The 23,024-nt window shown below is 41.0% G+C and overlaps 1 protein-coding gene across 1 annotated transcript; it reads left to right on the top strand.

Annotated features, from left to right (window-relative positions):
- Nucleotides 1–2,975: 2,975 nt before the first annotated feature.
- Nucleotides 2,976–11,382, top strand: LOC144458249 (uncharacterized). The gene is made up of 2 exons (XM_078166039.1): nt 2,976–3,100; nt 8,202–11,382. The coding sequence occupies exon 2, from the start codon at nt 8,210–8,212 to the stop codon at nt 10,259–10,261; it is 2,052 nt and encodes a 683-aa protein (XP_078022165.1). The 5' UTR covers nt 2,976–3,100; nt 8,202–8,209; the 3' UTR covers nt 10,262–11,382.
- Nucleotides 11,383–23,024: the final 11,642 nt, after the last annotated feature.

Below are 23,024 nucleotides of genomic sequence, written 5' to 3'. Positions count from 1 at the left end.
CTGTTGTTCCACTGCACACACTCTGCAGGACTGGCTGTCAACCTAAACCCACCTCACTAACTCTCACAAGAGAAAATGTTGTGTTAAAGGACACCATGGGCCAGATCTACTAAGATCCCAATTAGCCTGTACTAATTTGCCTGCGCAATCTAGAATTTTTCGGGTTAGGGGGCTGAACCACGGTTTGCATGTGATTTACTAAGAGTGACTGCGTAAATGACAAGAGGTGCAAACATGTTGGAGACACCCTATTTAAATGAGGGTTTTGCGTGTTTTATGGTTTGCAGCACGGCGAGTTTGGAGAGAAAGCGCAAAGTGAAATTTGACCCTATGGAATTAGAGGTGTTGGTAGATGAGGCCAATAAACACTGAAATGAGCTACAGCAAAGAAACCTGACTGTCTCACAAACGCTATATCACTAGGACCGCCAGGATCACAGTGCCCCTCCAAGCGCCACGACCGTCATATGTAACTTCATTGTTTATGCTTCCCGTGTGCTCAGAAGCACACAAAATGCATTTTTGAGTCATTTACAAGAAGCTATGATAAAATAAAATATTACAGACTATAGAATAGGACTGACAACCTCTCCAATGTCTCGTGACAATTAATTAACACTATTTGTCGGCTTTTTATAATTTTGCTGCTGCGCTGTGTCTCCAGTTGAAAGTGGTGATTTGCTAAATACATTCTACAATAATAAATTAGATTAACTTTTGGTCTATAATATTGTTGGCTATATTACGCATTTTAATAAAAGAATAAAAGAAATAAACACCGAAATAATTAGTGGAAACTTTTTTTTTTTTATTGATACTCCTCCTCTCTGACATACTAACACACACACACACACACACACATTGAAAACGCAATTGAATGAATGAATGAATGAACATTGGAAGCAGTTCAGCCGCAGTCCTGCCGGCTGGTGCGGTCACTGTTGAGATTACATTTGTTTTTTATTATTAACAGAATGTTTTTTTATTGACTGTATGAATGGTTTTGTTTTCAAATAAATATTTGGAAATTAAAATGTATGCTTTGGTGTACTTTTACAGAGTTTTGCAATATGTATAGCCACCTGTTTGTATCAAAATGTATAATTTTCAGCAGTGGTGTGTGTAACTGCGGCCGCGGTCTGAGTTATAAATGCTCAGTTTAGTGTGTTTCATCTTTGTAACTTAAAGGCTTCAGAAAACATTCACGCACATTTTGAGGAAAAGACATCGGAAGAGAAGCTTGTAGGTTTTATCTAAACAGAATTATTTGCATTATAAAAACCCAAACAGTGTGTCAGACCGTCGTGGCGGTTCCAGTGTTAATGATTGTTTCCTCATTCATACCAAAAATGTTCACACGAGGGTGAAAAATGCATTCTCTGCGTCTTCTTTCATCGTTTTGATGTCTTCTTGCAACAATAACCGCAGTGGTGGACTAAGAGTCTCATCCTACTCTCTAATGTGCTATGTGTGAGCTCAGTCCTGCGTGTTCTTTAATGAAGCAATAGGAGAAGATATTCGGTCTCAGTTAATGTAGTTTATTAAGCAGTAAAGGAATAAAATTACAGAGCTCTGGGTCTCAACTTCACGTCCCTGACGAACAACAAAGGTGTGTCAGTTCACGAAGTCTGACCTCCTGTCCTTCCCTGACCCAGTATATTTGAGCGTAACAGAGTGTCATTGTGCACGCAAGGCGTTGTCCTCTTCTCATTGGCAGTTCCACTTCCTCCTTCACCACACCACGCCCCTGCCTCCTGTTAATCTGACTCCTTCCCGCTGGCGGTGGGGGCGTGGTTCCTGTTTTGAAAGACAAGAGAACAACACAACTCCCTACACGTGCTGTACCTTACTATCTGTATATCACTTTCTATTCTTTTTACCATATATGAAACTAATTATCTAAGCATTGCGGTATGTGCTCCTCAGACTTCATGTCTCTTCCTCTCCTGTACTTCTCCACTTCTGCAAAGCAAACACATTCAGATCAGCTGAAATCATCTCAGTATTCTCATTGTTCACACATCTAAAACTTATATAGTGAAACACAACTTATAGTAAAACACATAAAATGATTCTATTCCCAACAGCAGCCATGTGTGCGCAATTACACATACAAACCGTTTGCACCTCCCTTTGACACGTGTTAAATATATACACAGTTTCTATGAACAAAACTGCTTTCAGGTTTGATAAATCACTTTCCGTGTGCTAAATTAATATATTTACATGTTTTCCTCCCAGTACACACAATTGCGTGTAAACGCCCCATATTGCTGCAAACGTACTAACTGAAAGCAGACGCGCTATTTTGCACCTTTGAAAGACGCAACCCTTAGTGCGCACTTTTAGCACATCAGTTTGTACATTTTTTTGCGCGTGCAATGAGTCTGAACACGTTTTTATACTTGCAAACCTTTAGTAGATCCGGCTCTAACTGTGATCTGACTGAACAACCTGATACTGGTGCACACACACATCCAAATGGAGGAAGACAAAGGCCCTTTTTCTGTTTTTAAAAAGACTCTTATGGACGATCAGCTCAGTGCTTTGACACTAATGGGAATAAACATGCAAAGTCTCCTCACAGCATATGAAAGATGAAAATATCCGAGGACCCCGAGAGAAAGAGTGCAGAACTATGAATTTGCTTTATTTGTTTTCACTGTCTTTATGTTAAATGTTAAATGTGCATTGTAGGTTGAGACGTGTTCGTTGTGGTTTGTGTGTTGATGTTTTGTGAATGATTCATTTTCAATAAACAATCAATCAAATAAACAGAGGAGCTCCTGCAGCTCCCTCCTCTCTGGCTCTCTGATGTCACAGTGTGGAGCCTCAACACGCCAAGAGGAGGAGCACAAGGCTGCTCAGCTTACAGTGTGCTTAAAGGTTATTATGGGATGTATGCCCAGTGGAACGAAAAAGTGTCAGGAGCTTCTTTCTGATTGGTTGAGAGACGTTATCACACACTGAGACTGATGTTCACTGTTTCACTTCCTGTTCTTTGCCTTTAAAAATGCCTCTCAGCACCTCCTCTCTCCACTGCTCCTCGTCAGACGATCAGAACACATCAGCTGAAGAGAACCCTCTCTCACTTCACACTGTAAGTGACAATAATTATCATATGCTCAGTGTTAATTTTGGCAGCTATTGTCAACTTAGTTTCAGTCATTACATGAATTACATGAAAAGTCATATTTTAGTCATTTCTGTCTTCTTTAGTTTTACTTTTTGGTGAAACATAGTAGTTACTAATACATAACATTCAGTCCTTCCAGAAAAATGCGGTGTTTTTTTGTGATTGTTGCGGGCAAAAATCCTTGATTTTGCGGCACATTTTCTTAAAAAATGCAATGGAATATATGGGATATTTATGCAATTTTATGTGATGAAATTGCAGGAACTTGCAAAAACTGCGGTTTGATGAAAAAGAGAAAAAAAAGTGATTCCCCCAACACCCTGTTGTCACTAGGCTACTACTTTAATGTAAAGAGTCATTTCTAATTACTTCCTATGATAAGCACGCATATTACATCACAGAAAGTGCAGGGAATATTTAAGTTGTTTGCAAGTTCCCGTAATTTCATTGCATAAATTTGCATAAATATCCCGCATATTCCATTGCATTTTTTAAGAAAATGTGCCGCAAAATCAAGGATTTTTGCCCGCAACAATCACAAAAAACACCACATTTTTCTGGAAGGACTGCTTAATAAACACATGGCTCAAACCTACAAAACACTGCGCTCTCAGTCTCCCCGTCTTGTCTCGTTATCAGAGGTGACGGGAGCGCAGCTACTCGGAGACCGAATCCCTCATTCATGCCTAAAATCATAACCAGCTCTTTTAGATTGAGAGTTATTTCACTGGAAGGTTTCTTCCCTCCTCCCCACAGGAGTGAGAGAGAAGAAACATCACACCAACTCTGCCTAGTGCGCGCTCTGTCTCATCACAGCGAGCCTCTGACAGACACAACAGCTGTTTGTAAATTACAGAGAGCATTCACAGGGAAAACCACTCTTGCAACGAAAATGTGGGGATTATGAAATCATGCAAGCCCCTCTGTTTTGCACATTTTGTGCGGAAATCGGCGATTTATGCGGCAAAAGTGCAGCGTTTTTTAAAAAATGCGGCCCCCGCATGAATATGCGGACTTTGGCTGATTTTGTGTTGAATTATGCGATCGCATAATTGCATTTTTCTGGAGGGACTGTGTATTAGTGGTTAATAAGGTCTGTATTAAGTATCATCACACATGTATTTGCTCAATTTCTTACTCTCACTGAACTAATGATTTATTCTTTGTAAATCACAACTAGTTGGTCATGGTATTAAGTTATTGGGTCTAATCCCGAGGCTACGCCGAGTGCGGACACGTAATTCAATTGTTTATAGTAGAGTGTTATTCTGGCAGCAAATGCTCCGCGTCAGCAAGGCTGAAATCATGCACCCGGTGTAGCCTCTGGGTTAGTAGAGAGCTTCTACATTCCTTAGAGACAAAACAATGTATTACGAGGCAGTTCTGATCTAGATATCAGTAACTTCAGATCAAGACCCACTAATTGCTTATTAAGGATTTACCAAGAAATAATAAATAAATTCAATTTTCAGTAAGATAAGAAATTGTTGAATACATATACACATTTGTAATGATGCTAAATAAACACATTAATGATCAGTAATACATGCACATATTATTTGTGTATTATTGGCGAACATGTCTCACCCCAACTAGTGTTACAAGAACTTTTAGTTGTTATATATGTCCTTTATATATGTTCCTTCATTTCATTTAGGCTAATACTGGCATAAGGAATTGATATTAAAGTCACATGTTTTAATTATCAAGTGTTGAAGCCATTTGGATGATGTAAATATTCTATCAGATGCAGCTCGATACACCAAACTTGCTTGAGAAAAGCCACATACATGTCTAATACAATAAAGTGTGTTTTTTTTGTCCAGTAATTTATCACGAGCAATTTAGTCCATAAAATGGATCAATGAAAACAAAACATAACGTCCAGTTTAGTTTTTAGTCACTAAGATCTATATCAAACTTATTTTCACACACGGAAATAAATAGTGATCAACTTCCGTTTTTTTGTGCGTGACTTCCGGTCAGCCACTTTCCTTCATGCTTTCCCTTACCGGAGCTAACGGTGCAAGCTAATTTTTTTTTCAGTTTTCAATTGTTTATGTTAGTCAATCAGTTAGTTAGTTAGTTAGTTAGTTAGTCTGTGTATTTTGTATAACGTTAGATAACTGTGCCCACGTTTCCGTTATAACGGAAATTTATTCCCTCTAAACGCGAATAAATCGCACGTCAGTCATAAACTATGAACCAAAAAAGCACAATCTATCCCGAGTGAGACAAACTGCTTGATCCCCGTCTCCAGTGTACCAGCAGAGAACCTGCAGAACCGAATCAGTGAAAAAACACAGCGGGCTACACAGCCTCTCTACCTGAGCAGCTGAAGCTGCGGCTCGCACCCTCGACACACAGACACACAGACGGTGCTTCTGCATGCCAGCCACACGTGTGCGCACCTGTGAGAAATAAATATGTGAGGTGTACGCTGCTTTTCTATCTTTTTTCCCTTTTCTTTCTTTCTGTCAGCGACATACACTCCTAACACAGGACGGGTTGTTTTAATTGACTGAGTTGATCATTAAGCCATAGTGATGCGCGGATCGGCTCTGATAGCACCTGAATCAGCATGTACGCATCAACCATCCAGCTGTTAGAACATCATTGAGCTAGCAAAGCAGTTTTGTGTTGCTATGTGTGGTATTTATTCAGTTTTGGGAAATCACGATGTCTAGAAAGCATCAGTGGCTGCAGCTGACAGGGACAGCTAACGTTAACACTAGCAGCAAAGCTAACATCAGGACGTCATCCGTTAAAAGCCTCCCGTTGTCGGATACGACATGAAACTACTCCAGTTAGCTCAATCATGTTGTAACTAAGACATCCACTGGAATTTTTTTTTTTTTTTCAAGGGCCGTTTGAGTTATTGAGTTATTACAGACACCACTAACGGCTAACAGCTAACGGTTAGCCCAGCTAATCTACGATAACCATGTTATTAATTACACAGAGAAAATACTAATGTTTGTTCAATCATTGTGTTTATAGACTCTACAAACATCAGATTAGTCTAAACGGTGATATAGTGACGTGAAAAATGTGATATTTGTATATATATATATATATACAGCTAAACTCAGCAAGGTAAACAACAAGGCGATTCCCATTTACACAGTGGTAAGAGTGCTGGACCAGAAGTGTCGCACAAAAAAACGGAAGCTGGCTGCGTTCTGTTTTGCCTCCGTGTTTCCGTGAAAAATAAGGTGGATATCAAACTTATTTTCAGCTCATTATCATCATGGGAAAAAGTGTAGACGAATACTTTTCGTTAAAATTTTAGACGACGGCCCTGGCCGTGGCACAACTGGCTGGGGCACCTGCACCATACACCGGCGACCTGGGTTTGGGTTCGAGTCCCGCCCTGTGGTCCTTTCTGGATCCCACCCCATCTCTCCATCTCACTCGCTTCCTGTCATTCTATACTGTCCTATCTGATTAAAGGCATAAAAAGCCCCAAAAAATATACTAAAAAAAAATTAGACAACAAAATGAATACTGGCTGCTACTAATACCAGATCATATTTATTTTCCTGTGAAAAAACTGCTGTCGTATCTTATGTAGCTTTGACTGCATTCATCCGGTGCATGGTAGGTGGATAGAACCAAATGAGCAGAAACAGTCTCTCCGAGATAATTCCATGGCAAATTACTTAGCGCTTTTCTCTTAGATATGAGCAGACATGATACAACAGTTCAGTAATGGCAAAAAACCCTTTGGGTCATTTGTAGTAATATAAAGTAAAAGCAAAGTGACAATCAGGCTGTTGGGTCAACAGATCATAGTGCAGGCAAAGGACATTTAGGCTACATCACAAGCTTCAGGAAATGAAGGTGTATCATGAAAGACTCCACCATGGCACCATTTCTGCCTTCACAGCCCAGGGCTCGATTCAGAGACACACATAGTCACACAAGAGCAGTCATCTCCTCAAGACTGCAGGAAACATGACTATCTTGAGTCTATCTTTGTTCATCTTCTTGTTATTTCTAACTATGGACAGATCTAAAGGCAACCTTAGAAAAGACAGAGAAGGATGTCGTTTTTGCATTTTTTAGTCGTGAAGAAAACATTTAGCCTGTAAAACCACACATTCCAAGGATTTATTAATTTATTTATTTTTATTAATTTAAATAATGGCGTCAAGCCAAACTTTGCTATCCTCTTCCCCTGAGTCTAATGGAGAAAGGACAGCACTGGAGCTAGCACTATAGCTGTCCTACTTCCATATCCAGCAGCATCTTAAGGTCTAGGTACAGTCGGGCGGTGGTGAGCAGCTAGCGGCGAGTGCTTGCCGCCTGTTGACAAAAATTGTGTTGTGCGGCCACGAACCTCCCAAAAATTGAGACCGCGCAGCAAGGCGCACATTGAGCTCCACAGGGATCTTGTTGCGGTACCTTGCGGTAATATGCCAGGGAACACGTCGTGCACTAGCAACTTTTTTTTCACCTTTACCGCGTTACTATTGACTACACCTGAGCCTTTAGTGTTTGGTTTTCTTTTCTTTTCTCTAAACTGCTGTTACCACTTCACTTGAAGTTTCTTGTCAGCTCCGACTAGTGAAGAAAATGAGCAAACTTCCACACATCATCAGAACAGTATGTACTTGCATGCTGATAATTATCATGTGGTGAGGCAGGCAGCTACCAGTGTTAACTTTGGCAGCTATTTTCAATTTAGTTTTAGTCATTACATGAATTTAGTTGTAAGTCTAAGTCATATTTTAGAAATTTCTGTCTTCCCAAAGCCAGTTGGCTTGGAATCTATTGGATTAGAACACCAACTTCGTTCAGGAGGTTCTCATTGGCTGTGATCCAAGACATTTCCCACCAAATTAAATTCATTTGTTGCCTGCAACTTCATGTCATGATATCGGTACCTCATTGATGGGCTAACCACAAGTATAATATCGACGAGTTCTGGTGTGTCCATCCTCCTGATCTTGATGGACAGATCCCCCCTGGCTTGTATTAGTAATATAAATTGTATTTTGCATTTGTTTGTATTTTGTCAAAGCACTTGCATGACATCTTCTTTATCTGCTTCGTTGAACAGCACACACCATGGAAATTGCTAAGGCCACTCAGGGTCTCACCACTGCAGCAGATATGCGAGAGACCACCAAGATGCTGATGCAGCCTAATGCAAACTGGGAAGAGTACCTGACTCCTGCCCCCCTCTCCATCGCCATCATGGGGGAGCTCGTCTTCATCTCCTCATCTGATGACTTCTCCATCAACAAGAACCCCCCAGAGAAGGGCTACAAGTACATACAATACCCAGACTCGTTCAGGGCCTGCCTCATGCAAATCTGTAACTCAGGCTGGCATGCATTCAATGAGGCCCACAAGAATATGGATCAGATCCGCCTTCACACAGCCACAGTTCCTGATTACATGAAGGTAGCAGTCAAGCTCCTTTTCAATGCACCTGATGAAGTTATTGACAAGCTCCTGCCAAATCAGCTGGAAAACATTCGCACCATTGCAGATGAATGTGTGACACTGTCAGGCAGTGTTGAAAAGAAGTACACAGATGTCATCAACTTAATCCAGGAACTGTTGGCAGCCTGTGTCAATGCTGAACGCTTTCATGGAGAAGAGCTGGAGAAGGTGAAGATGAAGATTAAGGAAAATGAAATACGGGAGAAGACCGCCACTGAGCTTAAAGAATGGTCCAAGAAAGCAATGGAGGCCATGGAAAAGGAAATAAATGAAGCACAAGATAGCTACAAGAAAGCAATGGACTCTCTTCCCTCCGGATGGGAAATGATTGGAATGGATGTGGTTGAAGGACTTTCAAAGGCAGTGACAACATTGGTTAATGGAGTCGCTAACATGGTAAGTTCTCCAGGAAAAACAATCTACGATTCAGCAGAAACACTCATAGACACATTCCATGAAAACAATCTGCAAAATGAAAACGTAGATGTGCTCTCAGTCGGCTGTAAGTCTGCAGAGATTCTTTCCATTGTAGGAACTCTTACACAGTATTTGAAGGAAGGGAAAATAGCCTGGCAGGACCTGTATGATCAGAAAGCACAATCCACAAAGACAAACTGGTCTCAAGCTCAATTCAAAAGAATCTCTGGGGCCTTAAAGAAGATGAAAGGGAGCAAACTTCAGAATGATGCTCTGAACCTTTGTGAGCTGGGTATTAACATCTGTGAAGAACTGGCCACATATAAACCTGGTGAAAACTGGGGTGACAAGAAAGAAACAGAGCTCATCAAGAAACTGAAGAAACTGGATGAAGAATCCCGCATCTTTGACACCAAAAGCAAAAAAGTACTGGGCTCTCCAGCTCTTTCTCCTACATCACCAATGATGAGCAAAGCACAGAGCGAAACAGGAGATCAGTCTGCCAGTCAGAGAGCAGCAGATAACGCTCGTTTCAAAATTGAGCAGAGCCGAGAACAACTCAAGGTAACACGGGAGGCCTATGAGAAGTCTGTGGAGAGAATGGAGCAGAATCAGAAGGAGCTGACTGAGATCTTGGTTGAAATGCAGAGCTGTAAGATCAAGGAGATTGACTTTGAAACCACCATCAAGATGCTGGTCAAGGGTCTCGATGCCATGGGCAGAGTCAAAGAGCAGTGGGAGAAGATGGTGCGCTTCTTCCAGATGATCTCTAACATCATCAAATGCAGCCTCAGCAAGACACTGAAAGATTTTGTCTCAACAGCTGATGATACAAAGGAACTCAGTTACAACAATAAACTATTTGTCAAAGACATGCTGTACAACCAGGCCTTCCAAGCCTCCAATGTTGCCAGTCTGGTCCACATGATCTCAGAGACCTACACTGAAGTGTCCAACAAGTACCTGATGGACAGAGTGAGCAGCCTGGGCAAGCTCATGGCCATGGATAAGGAGAAGCCAGAATTCCTTCAAGAGCGTTTGAAGCTGCAACAGTCCTGCACAGCAGCTCAGGAGGGCATCCTTATGCTGGTCCTCAAGAACAAGAAGGAGTTTGAGAGGAAGACAGATGACAGGATGGCAGAAATAGAGAATGGTCTGAAAGCAATTCTGCCAGCTGCCCCACCCCAGGAGACTGAGAGGATCAAAGAAATAGTTCAAGCTGGGTTTGGTGGAGGAGAAGAGGATTACTACTAGAACAAAGTTTCTACCAGTTATGAAACTGTCACCTAATTCTGATCGTCACCATTTTTTTCATTACTTTTATTGATCAATCAAACAAATCTTCAATGATTTTTTAGATTGTTATCTTGTCCTGATGTTTGACTCAAGTTTAGAGGGGAAACTAGTGATTACTGTGTGCTTGTGGTATTCTGCAACTCTGTGCTTCACTGGAAATCTGATTGGTCTGTCTTTTTCCATTATTGATCACTGATCAATCATCCTTACAGATTTTGATTCTTTTATCATAACTGGTGATTTTAATATTCACATTGACAATCCCACAGACATCTCTTCTAAAGAGTGTAGTGTAACGAGCTTTAACTACAAAGAGTGATTGAAGTAATAAATCAGTAGATATACACTGGCATAAGGTGATTAAGTTTGAAATGCCTGTTGAGGTTAATATACTCGTTTACACGTGTCATGTATTCACATATTGTACTCACACACACATTTGGTCATACACTGCATGCAAGCACGTGGGAACCAAAGTGGAAAGTACCTAGAGTTCTCAGTGTTTTTGAGTTTAATGTGTACTCAGGGTTAATGTGTACTCGGGGTTTATGTGTACTCAGGGTTAACGTGTACTCGGGGTTAATGTGTACTCGGGGTTAATGTGTACTCAGGGTTAATGTGTACTTAGGGTTAATGTGTACTCGGGGTTAATGTGTACTCAGGGTTAATGTGTATTCAGGGTTAATGTGTATTCAGGGTTAATGTGTACTCAGGGTTAATGTGTACTCAGTGTTTTTAAAAAATAGCGTGAGACGTGGCTCAAACACAATGGTGGGAAAGTTTGGGGCATTCCAGCCCAGGCTGATATGGGCTTGGCCTTGGACACCAGTATGACTCATACCCAGGTGACTCTAAAAGAATACACCATTAAGATCGGACTCAACCAAAGGCAAAAACATGCCACCATTGTGTTCAGGCTCAAGTGGGCAGGATTAAGGGAAAAAGGTGGAGATTCAGCAGAATCTTCATCAGCATAAAAGGGAGCGCACAGAGAGTGAAACTTCAGTCTTGTTCCAGAGCTTGACTCATGAGTTGTGTGTGTTGTTGCTTGTGAACACATTAAACACGGTTGCACCTGATTCCACGTGTCTCCAGTGATTTCCTCAGCACCAGCCATCTGATTCTAAGATACTTATTTGAGTAGAAGGCGAGTCCAACCTAAAGAGTTGAAGGCAAGGTCGGGAGCCCCCAGGCCCAGCTGCAGACACCGATTTCTGCTTCATCAAGAGCTCACTGCTTTGTTTGACATGTTTGATCTGGTACAACATGTTAGCAACTCCACTCATATCAAAGGTCACACTCTGGATCTAGTTATCAGTGAGGGTCTCTGTATTTCTTCAGTTAATGTTATAGACTTAGTACTATCTGATCATTTTTGTGTATTCTTTGATGGCCTGGTCTCTCCAATTAGCCAAACTCAATCTAAAACTGTCCCTAAGAGGTATATTAATGAGAATACCTGCAGTCTTTTTACGGAAGCCATGTCTATTACACCATGCATAACAACTCAGGGCGTGGAGGACCATCTAAGTCTGTTTAACTCCAATATTCTCAGGGTATTTGACTCTGTAGCACCTACCAAGCTTAAAAAAAGTCCCAGTAAATGTAAAGCACCATGGAGGTATACCACAGCTGTAGCGACTCAGAAGAGAGAATGTAGGAAAGCTGAGCGTAAATGGGGAAAAAACAAGCTTCAGGTTGACAATGATATTTTCAAAGACAAACTCCAAGCTTATAACTATGAGTTAAGAAAGGCTAGACAATCTAATTTCTCTAACATCATTAACAAGAACATTAACAACTCCCGTGCACTGTTTGCCACTGTTGATAAGTTAACAAATCCCCCAGTACATCTACCTCAAGACTTTATGTCACCTGATAAATGCAATGAGTTTGCTTCCTTCTTCCATAACAAGACTGAAAATATTAGAAAAAGCATTAGCTCCACCCTGTTATGTAATGTCTTGGTTAAATCATCAAATACAAATAGCCTCTTTATCTGAATTTACTGCCACTGATAGCAAAACTCTTGAAAAAAACTGTGATGCAGCTCAGCTCATCTACTTGCTGTCCTGACACCTTCCCCACAAGCATCTTTAAAAGCATCTTTGGTTGTGTGGCATTTGAGCTTCTAAAGATTGTGAGTGGCTCTCTTCTTTCAGGCATTTTCCAGCCTCTCTTAAGACTGCAGTTATCAAACCCCTCCTAAAGAAAGAAACCTTGATCCCTCTGTGCTCAACAACTACAGGCCAATCTCAAACCTCCCCTTTATAGGCAAAGTTATTGAGAAAGTTGTGTTCAACCAAGTCAATAACTATTTAAATACAAATAGCATCTATGACCAACTCCAACTCAACTGAGACTGCACTTGTAAAGGTGTTAAATGACATCTGCCTGAATACAGACTCAGGTAAAACAACTGTCCTGGGGCCTGTTTCACAAAACCAGGATAAGGGATTAAGCCAGGATATCTTGGTTATCCTGGATCAACTTATCCTTGATCCAGTTTCACAAAACCAGGATAGGGGGAAGTGGGATATGTTTTGACATAAGTTACCATGGAGATTTATTCTGTGGAGCTAGCCTGCTCCAGACCAGGCTAAGTTCCAGGATTTATTTAATCTCATCCCTTATCTCAGTCAGCAGCTACCACAAATGGAAACTAATATTTATTCCACTTCACACTACACATTCTTATCACATTCAACGAGACCCACTGTCATTATTTAAACATTTGTGATCATTAATTGCAGTCATTTTAGATAAATGATTTTAGTAGAAAATTTAGTTAGACTATCTCTCTCATATATATATATATATATATGTATATATATATATATATACACTGTAAATAAATGATTAAAAAAATACACACCATACAGTAACATGATGACATGATGTTCCTTTATTGAATAGGATAAATCAAAGCAAGTAATCCATCAGTTCCTTTCAAAAGTGACGTCACACAGTGCTCTACAAGATAGAAAGCACTGAATCAAAGCATATTATTCATCACAAGAATAAATACACATTCTCAAAGGTCTGTATATAAAACACCCTGCATGTCTGCACACTGGAATAAATGCAGGACAAATCCATACTTAACAAATGAACAAATGTCAGGCCTGTATACGCACAGTACACAGCACAATAAGCCAAATTAATATAAAATAACACAAATTCCTCTGCTATTGCAGGCCATATTCAACTTAAATGTGCAGAATGCATTTTAACTGAAATAATTCAAAACGTATTGGTCCCTGATCAGCCGACCACTGTCGTCATCCGGGAAGATGGCCGGATTGTCCCGGTCCACATCTGATGGCACTCTGGGGCCCCTCTCCTTCCTCAGGCAGGCCACATTGTGGAGGACAGCACAGGCCACAGTAATATCGCATGCTCTGTCTCAGATGGTGCAGACACTGGAAGCGTGCCTTCAGGAGGCCAAAGGTCATCTCGATCCGAGCCCTTGTCCTGGCATTGGCATTGTTATATGCCCGCTGTGCTTCCTGAGGGTCTGCGTAGGGTGTGAGGCAAAAAGGCTCGCAGGCATAGCCTCTGTCCCCCAGCAGCACACCAGAGAATTCACCTGTGAATACAAAATGTCATCATCACAGCCTTATCAATAGAGGGACATTCTTGACATAGCCTTGATTTTAAAAGTGGTTATTAATTGAGGTCATGTGGCTCACCTTGTGACAGGCGCCAATAGACTGCAGAGGACCGAAAGATTCGTGAGTCATGGACTGAGCCAGGCCACTTTGCCACAACATTGCTGATCAGGTAGTCAGCATTGCAGACCATCTGAAATTATAAGATGTAGACTATTAAACCATTCAATGCACATCACAAGCAATGTACAATGTTCATTAATGTCATAAAGTCATGTTCACCTGAACATTAATGCTGTGAAAGGATTTCCTGTTCACAAAATCTCCCTCATGGGCACCTGAGGGGGATTTTATTCTGATATGGGTGCAGTCAAGTGCACCAATGACATTGGGGAAACCTGCAACACAAAGTAATAAGTATCCTACTATGACTTAACACTTGTCCTGTAATTTGTACTTACAGTACTCTTACCTGCAATCCTATAAAAATCCTCTTTGATGTCACTGAGTCTTCTGTGTCCAGGGAAGGAGATGAAGACACCTGATAGTGATTTGAGGGCTAGACAGACACTACGCACCACACGGCAAATTGTGGCCTTGGCCAGGTTTTCAGCATCCCCCACTGAGTACAGGAAGCCCCCACTTGCAAAGAAGCGCAAGGCCACACACACTATTTGCTCAACACTCAGCGCATGGCTCCGTGCTGTGTGGTGTTGGATCCTGGGACCCAGCAGTCTGCACAGATATCGGATGCCATCTGCAGAAAACCTATATCTTTCGTGTAGGTGGTCATCAGGGAAGGCCAATGGGTTCGCCCTGTCCCTGAAGACCCTCTCCCGCCTGAAGGCTCTCCTGAGCACAAGAGCTTCTCCATCCACAACCTCTTGCAGGAATGGACACGCCATTGTTTGAGCAGGAAGGAACACACCATTTTGGGCCTTCATATAGGCTATTGGATCGCTAGATTTAATGAGGAACACCTTTGCACTCTCACAAGCTACAAATGGTTATCTAATTATCAGGATACCTATTGCCTTAAAGAATAGATAATTGATTAAAATGCTCCCTGTTTGACCTTCACACTGCTCAACTTCTGCCATAAAGTGTTTTGATATCTGGGAAATAGCATTTCAGGTACATTATGTGCATTTCTTTTTGTCTTAATACAGCCAGTCTTTGGTGTGTGACTTCTAACCAATCAAAGCACTTGGGGCTACCATAGAGATGACACTAGGCATTATGTCAGACTGTGGAATACAATCTGCAATCCCACCTAACTGTGCACAAATTAAACAAGCAAACACCACAGAAGGTCTTTTGATCTTTTATTTAAGATTCTTCTTCTTGAAGCTGGGTGAGGAAAGGAGAATAATAATTAATAGATTGTCTGTGTTACAGTCAGCATACAGTGTACACTGAAGGTGAAACTCACCTCCCGCTCAAGTTTTTTTATTTCAAGGTTCAGTTTCCTCAGTTTCCTCCTTTTAATTTCGGACTCCACGGAGAGGTCTGCCATCTGTCTTCTTTTGTATTCAATGTCCATATCGGCCAGTTGTATTTGCCGTTTCAGATGTGTGGCATACAGCTGTCTGATAGCTTGTGAGTTCTGTAAACACATAATAATCAGCACAGCAGGAATTTTGCATGATGGGAATGTACTTCCATAAATACTCACTATGTTGCAAGGCTGGCTTTCATCCTGTAGAGCATCTGGGTCCTGTTACAGAAATGACATTTTGTGTGGGCTCCAGATGATGATGACTTCTCACCATTGTAGACTGAATGAGTACTTTCATTTGACATGATACCTCAAACCTTCTTGAATCAAGAGACACAGTCTCCTCATCGACTTCATCTGCTGCTCCTGCTGCTCCACTGGTGCCTTCACCCTATCACATTTAAAAGGGATTCATATTAAAGCAAGCAGATGAGACATGCCAGGCTACACAGTATGACTTTGATGGAGGACTCACTGGATCATCATCCTCTGGTATTGGTGACGCCACTGTTGGAGGCTCCAACAGTGAGATGGTGTTTCCAGATACTGCAAGGTAAAACAGAGTCAGATAGTCCAAATGGATTCAATATGAATGGTTGGTTATGTCCCATGTAAAGATGGAAGAATGTACCTTTAATGAAGAGGGAGGCATCTTCCTGGGAGGGATTTATATTTGAGTCTGTCCCCCCAGGGATCCCCTCTAACACAGGCCTGCCTCTGTTAAGTTCCAGGGCTCTGTCCTCTGCAGGGGTGAGGTCAGCTGGTGGTCACCCACCACCCGTGCCTTGCTTGTGGGTTTTTTTTTTAACAGCTATAAGTACAGACAATATGTGAGTAGGCACCCTCTGGGTACAATGTACGCACGTGCATAGTATTTGTCAGGTCACTTACCATTCTGCAGGATGTTCTTATATTTGATCTTGACTTGTTGCCAAGTTCGTTTGGGCCCAGTCATGTTTAATCTAAGAATAATAAATTAATTAAGACAAAATAAATAACACACACACACACACATAGATAGTGAATGAAATAACTGAGGAGCAAATATGTAGTTGCATTTACATAATTTCACATCTACAGTCCATTTCACTCGCAGTTTCATAATCAGAGTATAACTACGTTTTTGGGAATGTTAATTAACTATTTGGATTGTAATTGTGATGGATTCAGCAGGGTAGTGAGTGTGTGTTTGTGCAATACATACGCATTCAGGCGGTCTGCAATACTTTGCCATGCTTTCTCTCTTTGTTTGATGGCGGTGGCAGTGTTTCCTTTCTTTTTAATTTGTTCTTTTACCTCTTCGTAGGCCTCCATAATTATGTCCTGCTCCGATGGGGAGAAGTATGCTGCACGTGATGCCATGGTGAATCAGTGAATCTGTGATCAATTACAGGGTCTATTTAAGGAGCCATGTGCTGCAACTTATCCAGGATTAGTTTCACCTGGCTTGATGAATCCGTGTCTACTTATCCTGGCTTGGCGTTTGTGGAACCAATTAAGCCTGAACTCTGTTGTTTTGGATTGGTTGAGCCAGGCTTACTTACTTATCCTGGATGTCTGAATCCTACTTTTGTGAAACGGACCCCAGGTAATGTTAGACCGTAGTGCAGCTTTCGATACGGTTGATCATGTAATACTTCTCAACCGACTAGAAAGCTGTGTTGGGCTTTCTGATACCGTCCTTAGATGGTTTAAGTGGCATATCATGCTATGCAGATGACACACAGGTCTTACTTGCACTGTCACCAAATGATTTAAGTCCTATTGACTCCTTATGTCTTTGCCTTGAAAAAGTAAATACCTGGATGCAGCAGAATTTTTTAAAACTTAATCAGAGCAAGACTAAGATTATTTTATTTTAGGAACAAAGGGGATAGATCACAAATAGGTGCCTACTTAGAATCTAAAGCACTCACACCTAGGACTCAAGTAAAAAACTTGGGTCATCTTGGATGGGGACCTGACTATGACTGATCACATCAAAAGCATTAAAAAATCAGCATTCTGGCATCTCAGAAACAGCTAAGATCAGAGATTTTGTTGAAAAGCTTATTCATGCTTTCATATCCTGTAGGGTAGATTATTGTAATGGCCTCCTAACTGGCCTCCCCGAAAAGTCCATTAGACAGATTCAATTAATTCAACACGCTGCCTCTAGACTATTAACCAAGACTAAAAAGAGACATCACATTACACCCATTCTTAAATCTTTACTCCCAGTTAATTTCAGAATTGATTTCAAGGTTCAACTCCTAATATGTAAGTCACTAAATGGACGTGGCCCCAAATGTTTTTCTGAAATGTTTCCCCAGTATACACCTGGTAGAGCGTAGATCTACTGGGACTGGTCAATTGATAGTCCCCAGGGTTAAAACTAAGTGAGGAGAAATGGCATTTAGCTGTTCTGCCACAATCAGCTTCCAATAGATATTAGATTTGCCCGAAACTCAAAACTGAACTTTTTCATTTTGCATTTATAGATGAATTAATTTACTTTAGATGGGTTATGTTGTTATAAAGTGACTGTGACATAGTTTTAGGTTTAGTGGATGCTGTAACTTTTGAACACATATCACATGACTGATCAGCTGTGAGGGTCATAAGGACAGAGGGATGTCGTATGCTGTAAAGCCCTGTGAGGCAAATTGTGATTTGTGATATTGGGCTTTATAAATAAAATTGATTGACTGATTGATGACTGATATGCTTGTACAGTACAGGCCAAAAGTTTGGACACACCTTCTCATTCAATGCGTTTTCTTTATTTTCATGACTATTTACATTGTAGATTCTCACTGAAGGCATCAAAACTATGAATGAACACATGTGGAGTTATGTACTTAACAAAAAAAGGTGAAATAACTGAAAACATGTTTTATATTCTAGTTTCTTCAAAATAGCCACCCTTTGCTCTGATTACTGCTTTGCACACTCTTGGCATTCTCTCCATGAGCTTCAAGAGGTAGTCACCTGAAATGGTTTCCACTTCACAGGTGTGCCTTATCAGGGTTAATTAGTGGAATTTCTTGCTTTATCAATGGGGTTGGGACCATCAGTTGTGTTGTGCAGAAGTCAGGTTAATACACAGCCGACAGCCCTATTGGACAACTGTTAAAATTCATATTATGGCAAGAACCAATCAGCTAACTAAAGAAAAACGAGTGGCCATCATTACTTTAAGAAATGAAGGTCAGTCAGTCCGGAAAATTGCAAAAACTTTAAATGTGTCCCCAAGTGGAGTCGCAAAAACCATCAAGCGCTACAACGAAACTGGCACACATGAGGACCGACCCAGGAAAGGAAGACCAAGAGTCACCTCTGCTTCTGAGGATAAGTTCATCCGAGTCACCAGCCTCAGAAATGGCAAGTTAACAGCAGCTCAGATCAGAGACCAGATGAATGCCACACAGAGTTCTAGCAGCAGACCCATCTCTAGAACAACTGTTAAGAGGAGACTGCGCCAATCAGGCCTTCATAGTCAAATAGCTGCGCTAGGAAACCACTGCTAAGGAGAGGCAACAAGCAGAAGAGATTTGTTTGGGCCAAGAAACACAAGGAATGGACATTAGACCAGTGGAAATCTGTGCTTTGGTCTGATGAGTCCAAATTTGAGATCTTTGGTTCCAACCGCCGTGTCTTTGTGAGACGCAGAAAAGGTGAACGGATGGATTCCACATGCCTGGTTCCCACTGTGAAGCATGGAGGAGGAGGTGTGATGGTGTGGGGGTGTTTTGCTGGTGACACTGTTGGGGATTTATTCAAAATTGAAGGCACACTGAACCAGCATGGCTACCACAGCATCCTGCAGCGACATGCCATCCCATCCGGTTTGCGTTTAGTTGGACCATCATTTATTTTTCAACAGGACAATGACCCCAAACACACCTCCAGGCTGTGTAAGGGCTATTTGACCAAGAAGGAGAGTGATGGAGTGCTGCGGCAGATGACCTGGCCTCCACAGTCACCGGACCTGAACCCAATCCAGATGGTTTGGGGTGAGCTGGACCGCAGAGTGAAGGCAAAGGGGCCAACAAGTGCTAAACACCTCTGGGAACTCCTTCAAGACTGTTGGAAAACCATTTCAGGTGACTACCTCTTGAAGCTCATGGAGAGAATGCCAAGAGTGTGCAAAGCAGTAATCAGAGCAAAGGGTGGCTATTTTGAAGAAACTAGAATATAAAACATGTTTTCAGTTATTTCACCTTTTTTTGTTAAGTACATAACTCCACATGTGTTCATTCATAGTTTTGATGCCTTCAGTGAGAATCTACAATCTAAATAGTCATGAAAATAAAGAAAACGCATTGAATGAGAAGGTGTGTCCAAACTTTTGGCCTGCACTGTATGTACTGACAGAGAAACTAAATGCTTTTAAATTAAAGCTCACATGCAAAATTCTGTCTCTGCCATTTTAATAAGTAATGACATACCACTGCTTGCATGTGAGGGGCACTGGCTGGATTCTGGCAGCACTGTATTAACAAATAAGTGGAATTATACATGAGAAATATGTACACAGGTGTAGCAGTTAGTGCCATAACTGACAGTGTCATCGCTGTACCTGGAAAACGAACATCAGGTGGCTTGGCAAATTTTTTCTTAACACTGCTCGTTTCTGGCTCCCCATCTGACTCCAGATACACGGGATTTGGCCTTGAAAATAAAAATTAAACATTTAACATTTCCAGCAATTGAAATAATTTTAAGGATAATTAAATTAAGTGAGCAAGCCTTGAGAGAGACAATGTTCACAGGACAGGAGCCTATTGCTTGTTTCTGTAGAATGAGTTAGCTTGATGTACAAGTACACATAGACATGACACTAGCCTATCACAGGACGAACATCCAATCCAACCCTTGAGCGCTGTTACAGTCAGTAACCATACACACAGGCGCGGTACAGACGCGTTACGAAATTTCGCGTTGTTGTGTTCCAAGTCAGCGCTGCGCGAACAGGTGCGGATGAACATGGACGAGAGTAGCAGCAGCAGCGGCGGCAGCGAGCCAGCAAACTAACGTTTAACAAGCGTCAACATCAACTTTGTTTAGCACTTACACTCTCACCGCAGCCACCAAGCTGGACAATGGACTGCCAGACCTTGTTCTTTAATTCACTGTTCATAAAATCATCCTGTCTATTATCAAAAAGGAGGAGCTGCTGTGAAATTATCAACCTTTCCCCCATACTGTCCTGCCTGACTGGATTTCGGACTCTCCCGATCTGCGTGACTATAAACAAACAATATTATTGGCCCAGCTGTGTTGTTCTGCCGGCGAATTCCGCGGGGGGTCAAAGTCTGGGCGGAAACTTTTTTTCACCACACGAAAGTTCCGCCTCGGTGTGCAAACTTCCATAAGAACCCAAGAAATCAGCTTTTATATTTTTCCAACGAGAATAATCCGCGCGGATATTCCCGTCTTAGTGAGAATGGACTTTTATAAGGTAGCTATGGGGATAATCTGAGGGGCGACGTGATGATGTGAGACGCAGTCAGTGAGGTGTGTATGTTTTTAGCCGTAGCCACAGTGAGCGAGACGTGCCTGTTCTCCACTGCAGAGTTGGACTCTTTGTAAAAGCTTGTTACTAGCCTTCTTGTGCTCAGTGCATCAGCACAGCATCTCAGCCCACCATGCATTGAAACGATGTCAATTCAATGTTGACATTTCAACATTAAAAAAACCAGCATCTATACAATGCTGATTCAACAACATTTTTTCAAACGTTGAAATGCTATCTGTAATTAAACATTGAGTCAACATAGATTTTTCAACCTCAACCAAAATTAACCAATTTGACCAAAATTCAACGTTGAATTAAGTCTTTTGCTATCTGGGGTTAGTTATAAAATGACTGTGACGTAGTTTTAGGTTTATTTTTATTTTTTATCTTTATTTTTAATTTATTGTTTTTACCATCTATTCATTCAGTCTTATTTTCCCCTCAATCTATTATAGCCTGTTATTTTATTCATTATTATTATTATTATTACTGTTAGGCTGTTCTTTTTATTTTTTCATTTTTCTTTTATTTTTAAGCACAGTGAGTGACATTCTATGTATGATAATGTGCTATATAAATAACTTGAACTTATTAATCAACATTTATTTTTTTAGATTGTTATCTTGTCCTGATGTTTGACTCAAGTATAGAGCGTTACTATAATAATAATTGTGTGGTTATGGTATCCTGCAACTTACACAGTAAAAAACACGTAAGGAAAAAATAATTACAAGTTAAAATGATATAATTTTGATGTATTTCACAGAACTTACATTGAACGTTTTTGTAAAATGTCAAGTTGGTGCAATGGAATGTCAGTTGTGTTAAATTTGAAGTATTGCACACAATTGAAAGACATTCAAAACACTTTTAATTGAATTAACATCATAGTGTAGACTGATCACAGGTGTGACATTTCCCATATGGCAGGGAATCTGCAGTCGCGGTCTCTTGTCCCGCTTCTGACATTATACCTTTGGCTAATTTTCACTCTCTGTCCTGATGAACCACACCTCACATTTTCCAATATTTACCCAGTAATTTGCATTAAATGAATCCAAATTATATAATTTACATTCATAATTATTATTTCCTTACACGTTTTTTACTGTGTAAGTATGAGGCTCTTTTCGGGTGTAATCTAAAGTGACAGCGATAATTGTTATGGTGTTTATGGTAGATAGTCTAAACAGCGACCTGCAGCAACTTTACCATATTTAGAAAAGTGAGTTACAAAATCACTAATGCAAGCTGTAATTGTATTTTCTTTGTGTTTTTAAATACTTCAAATGTTTAGATCTCTTAACCTCACACCTAGATACAAAATCCTGCAGGATATGCCAAGAGTGTGTGTGTACCACCAGTCTCTGAGTCTCTTAAAGCAGCAGGAGTAATTGTTTCCTGTGATGACTCTCCAGTGCGCATACCTTTGTTCCATTTTGCTCCCAAACTCAATTGCTGTTTGTAAATGCCTTGCTCATACTAACAACTCAGATTCTGTCTCTCTAGGAAACGCAAGAGCCAATGCCGCTGCAAAAAGAGCTGCACTCCAACCCACTATCCTTGATACTTTGTTTGTTTCAACTCCAGTCTCTATTCCCAGCTCCCTTACAGCAATACAGTCCTTGCCACACCACAAGAAAAGACGTTGTGGAGACGCTGCAGTGCCACACAGGAAGAAGCAGTGTGGCCGGGACACGATAACAAAATCTTGCCAGCCCAAACATTTCTTTCCTCACTTTGCAAAACTGACACATGGATTGGACCATGTGTCAAAAGGGGGGATGTTGGATGCCATAACTCAACACTGGTTCACCAAAGGGTTTTCAGTTCATGCGCAGAAGTTTTGTCAATCATGTATGGTTTGTGCAACATATAATGCAGGTAAAACCAAAACAATCACACACGCCGCTCACCCACCACCAGACAGACCATTCCAACATTTGAATACCAACTAAACTGAGCAGCGATAATGGCTCACACTTTGTCAATTCTGCAATAACCCAAATCAGTGATTTTCTTGCCATTGACCTCAAACAACATTGTGCATACCACGCTGCCAGTGGAGGTGCTGTCGAACGAGAAAATGGCACCCTAAATCAAAATTGGCTA

The sequence above is a fragment of the Epinephelus lanceolatus genome, unplaced genomic scaffold, assembly GCF_041903045.1.
Source record: "Epinephelus lanceolatus isolate andai-2023 unplaced genomic scaffold, ASM4190304v1 scaffold29, whole genome shotgun sequence".
Taxonomy (NCBI): Eukaryota; Metazoa; Chordata; class Actinopteri; order Perciformes; family Serranidae; genus Epinephelus; species Epinephelus lanceolatus.
The sequence above is the reverse complement of the archived record's forward strand: the minus strand, read 5'-3'. Positions and strand labels throughout refer to the sequence as shown.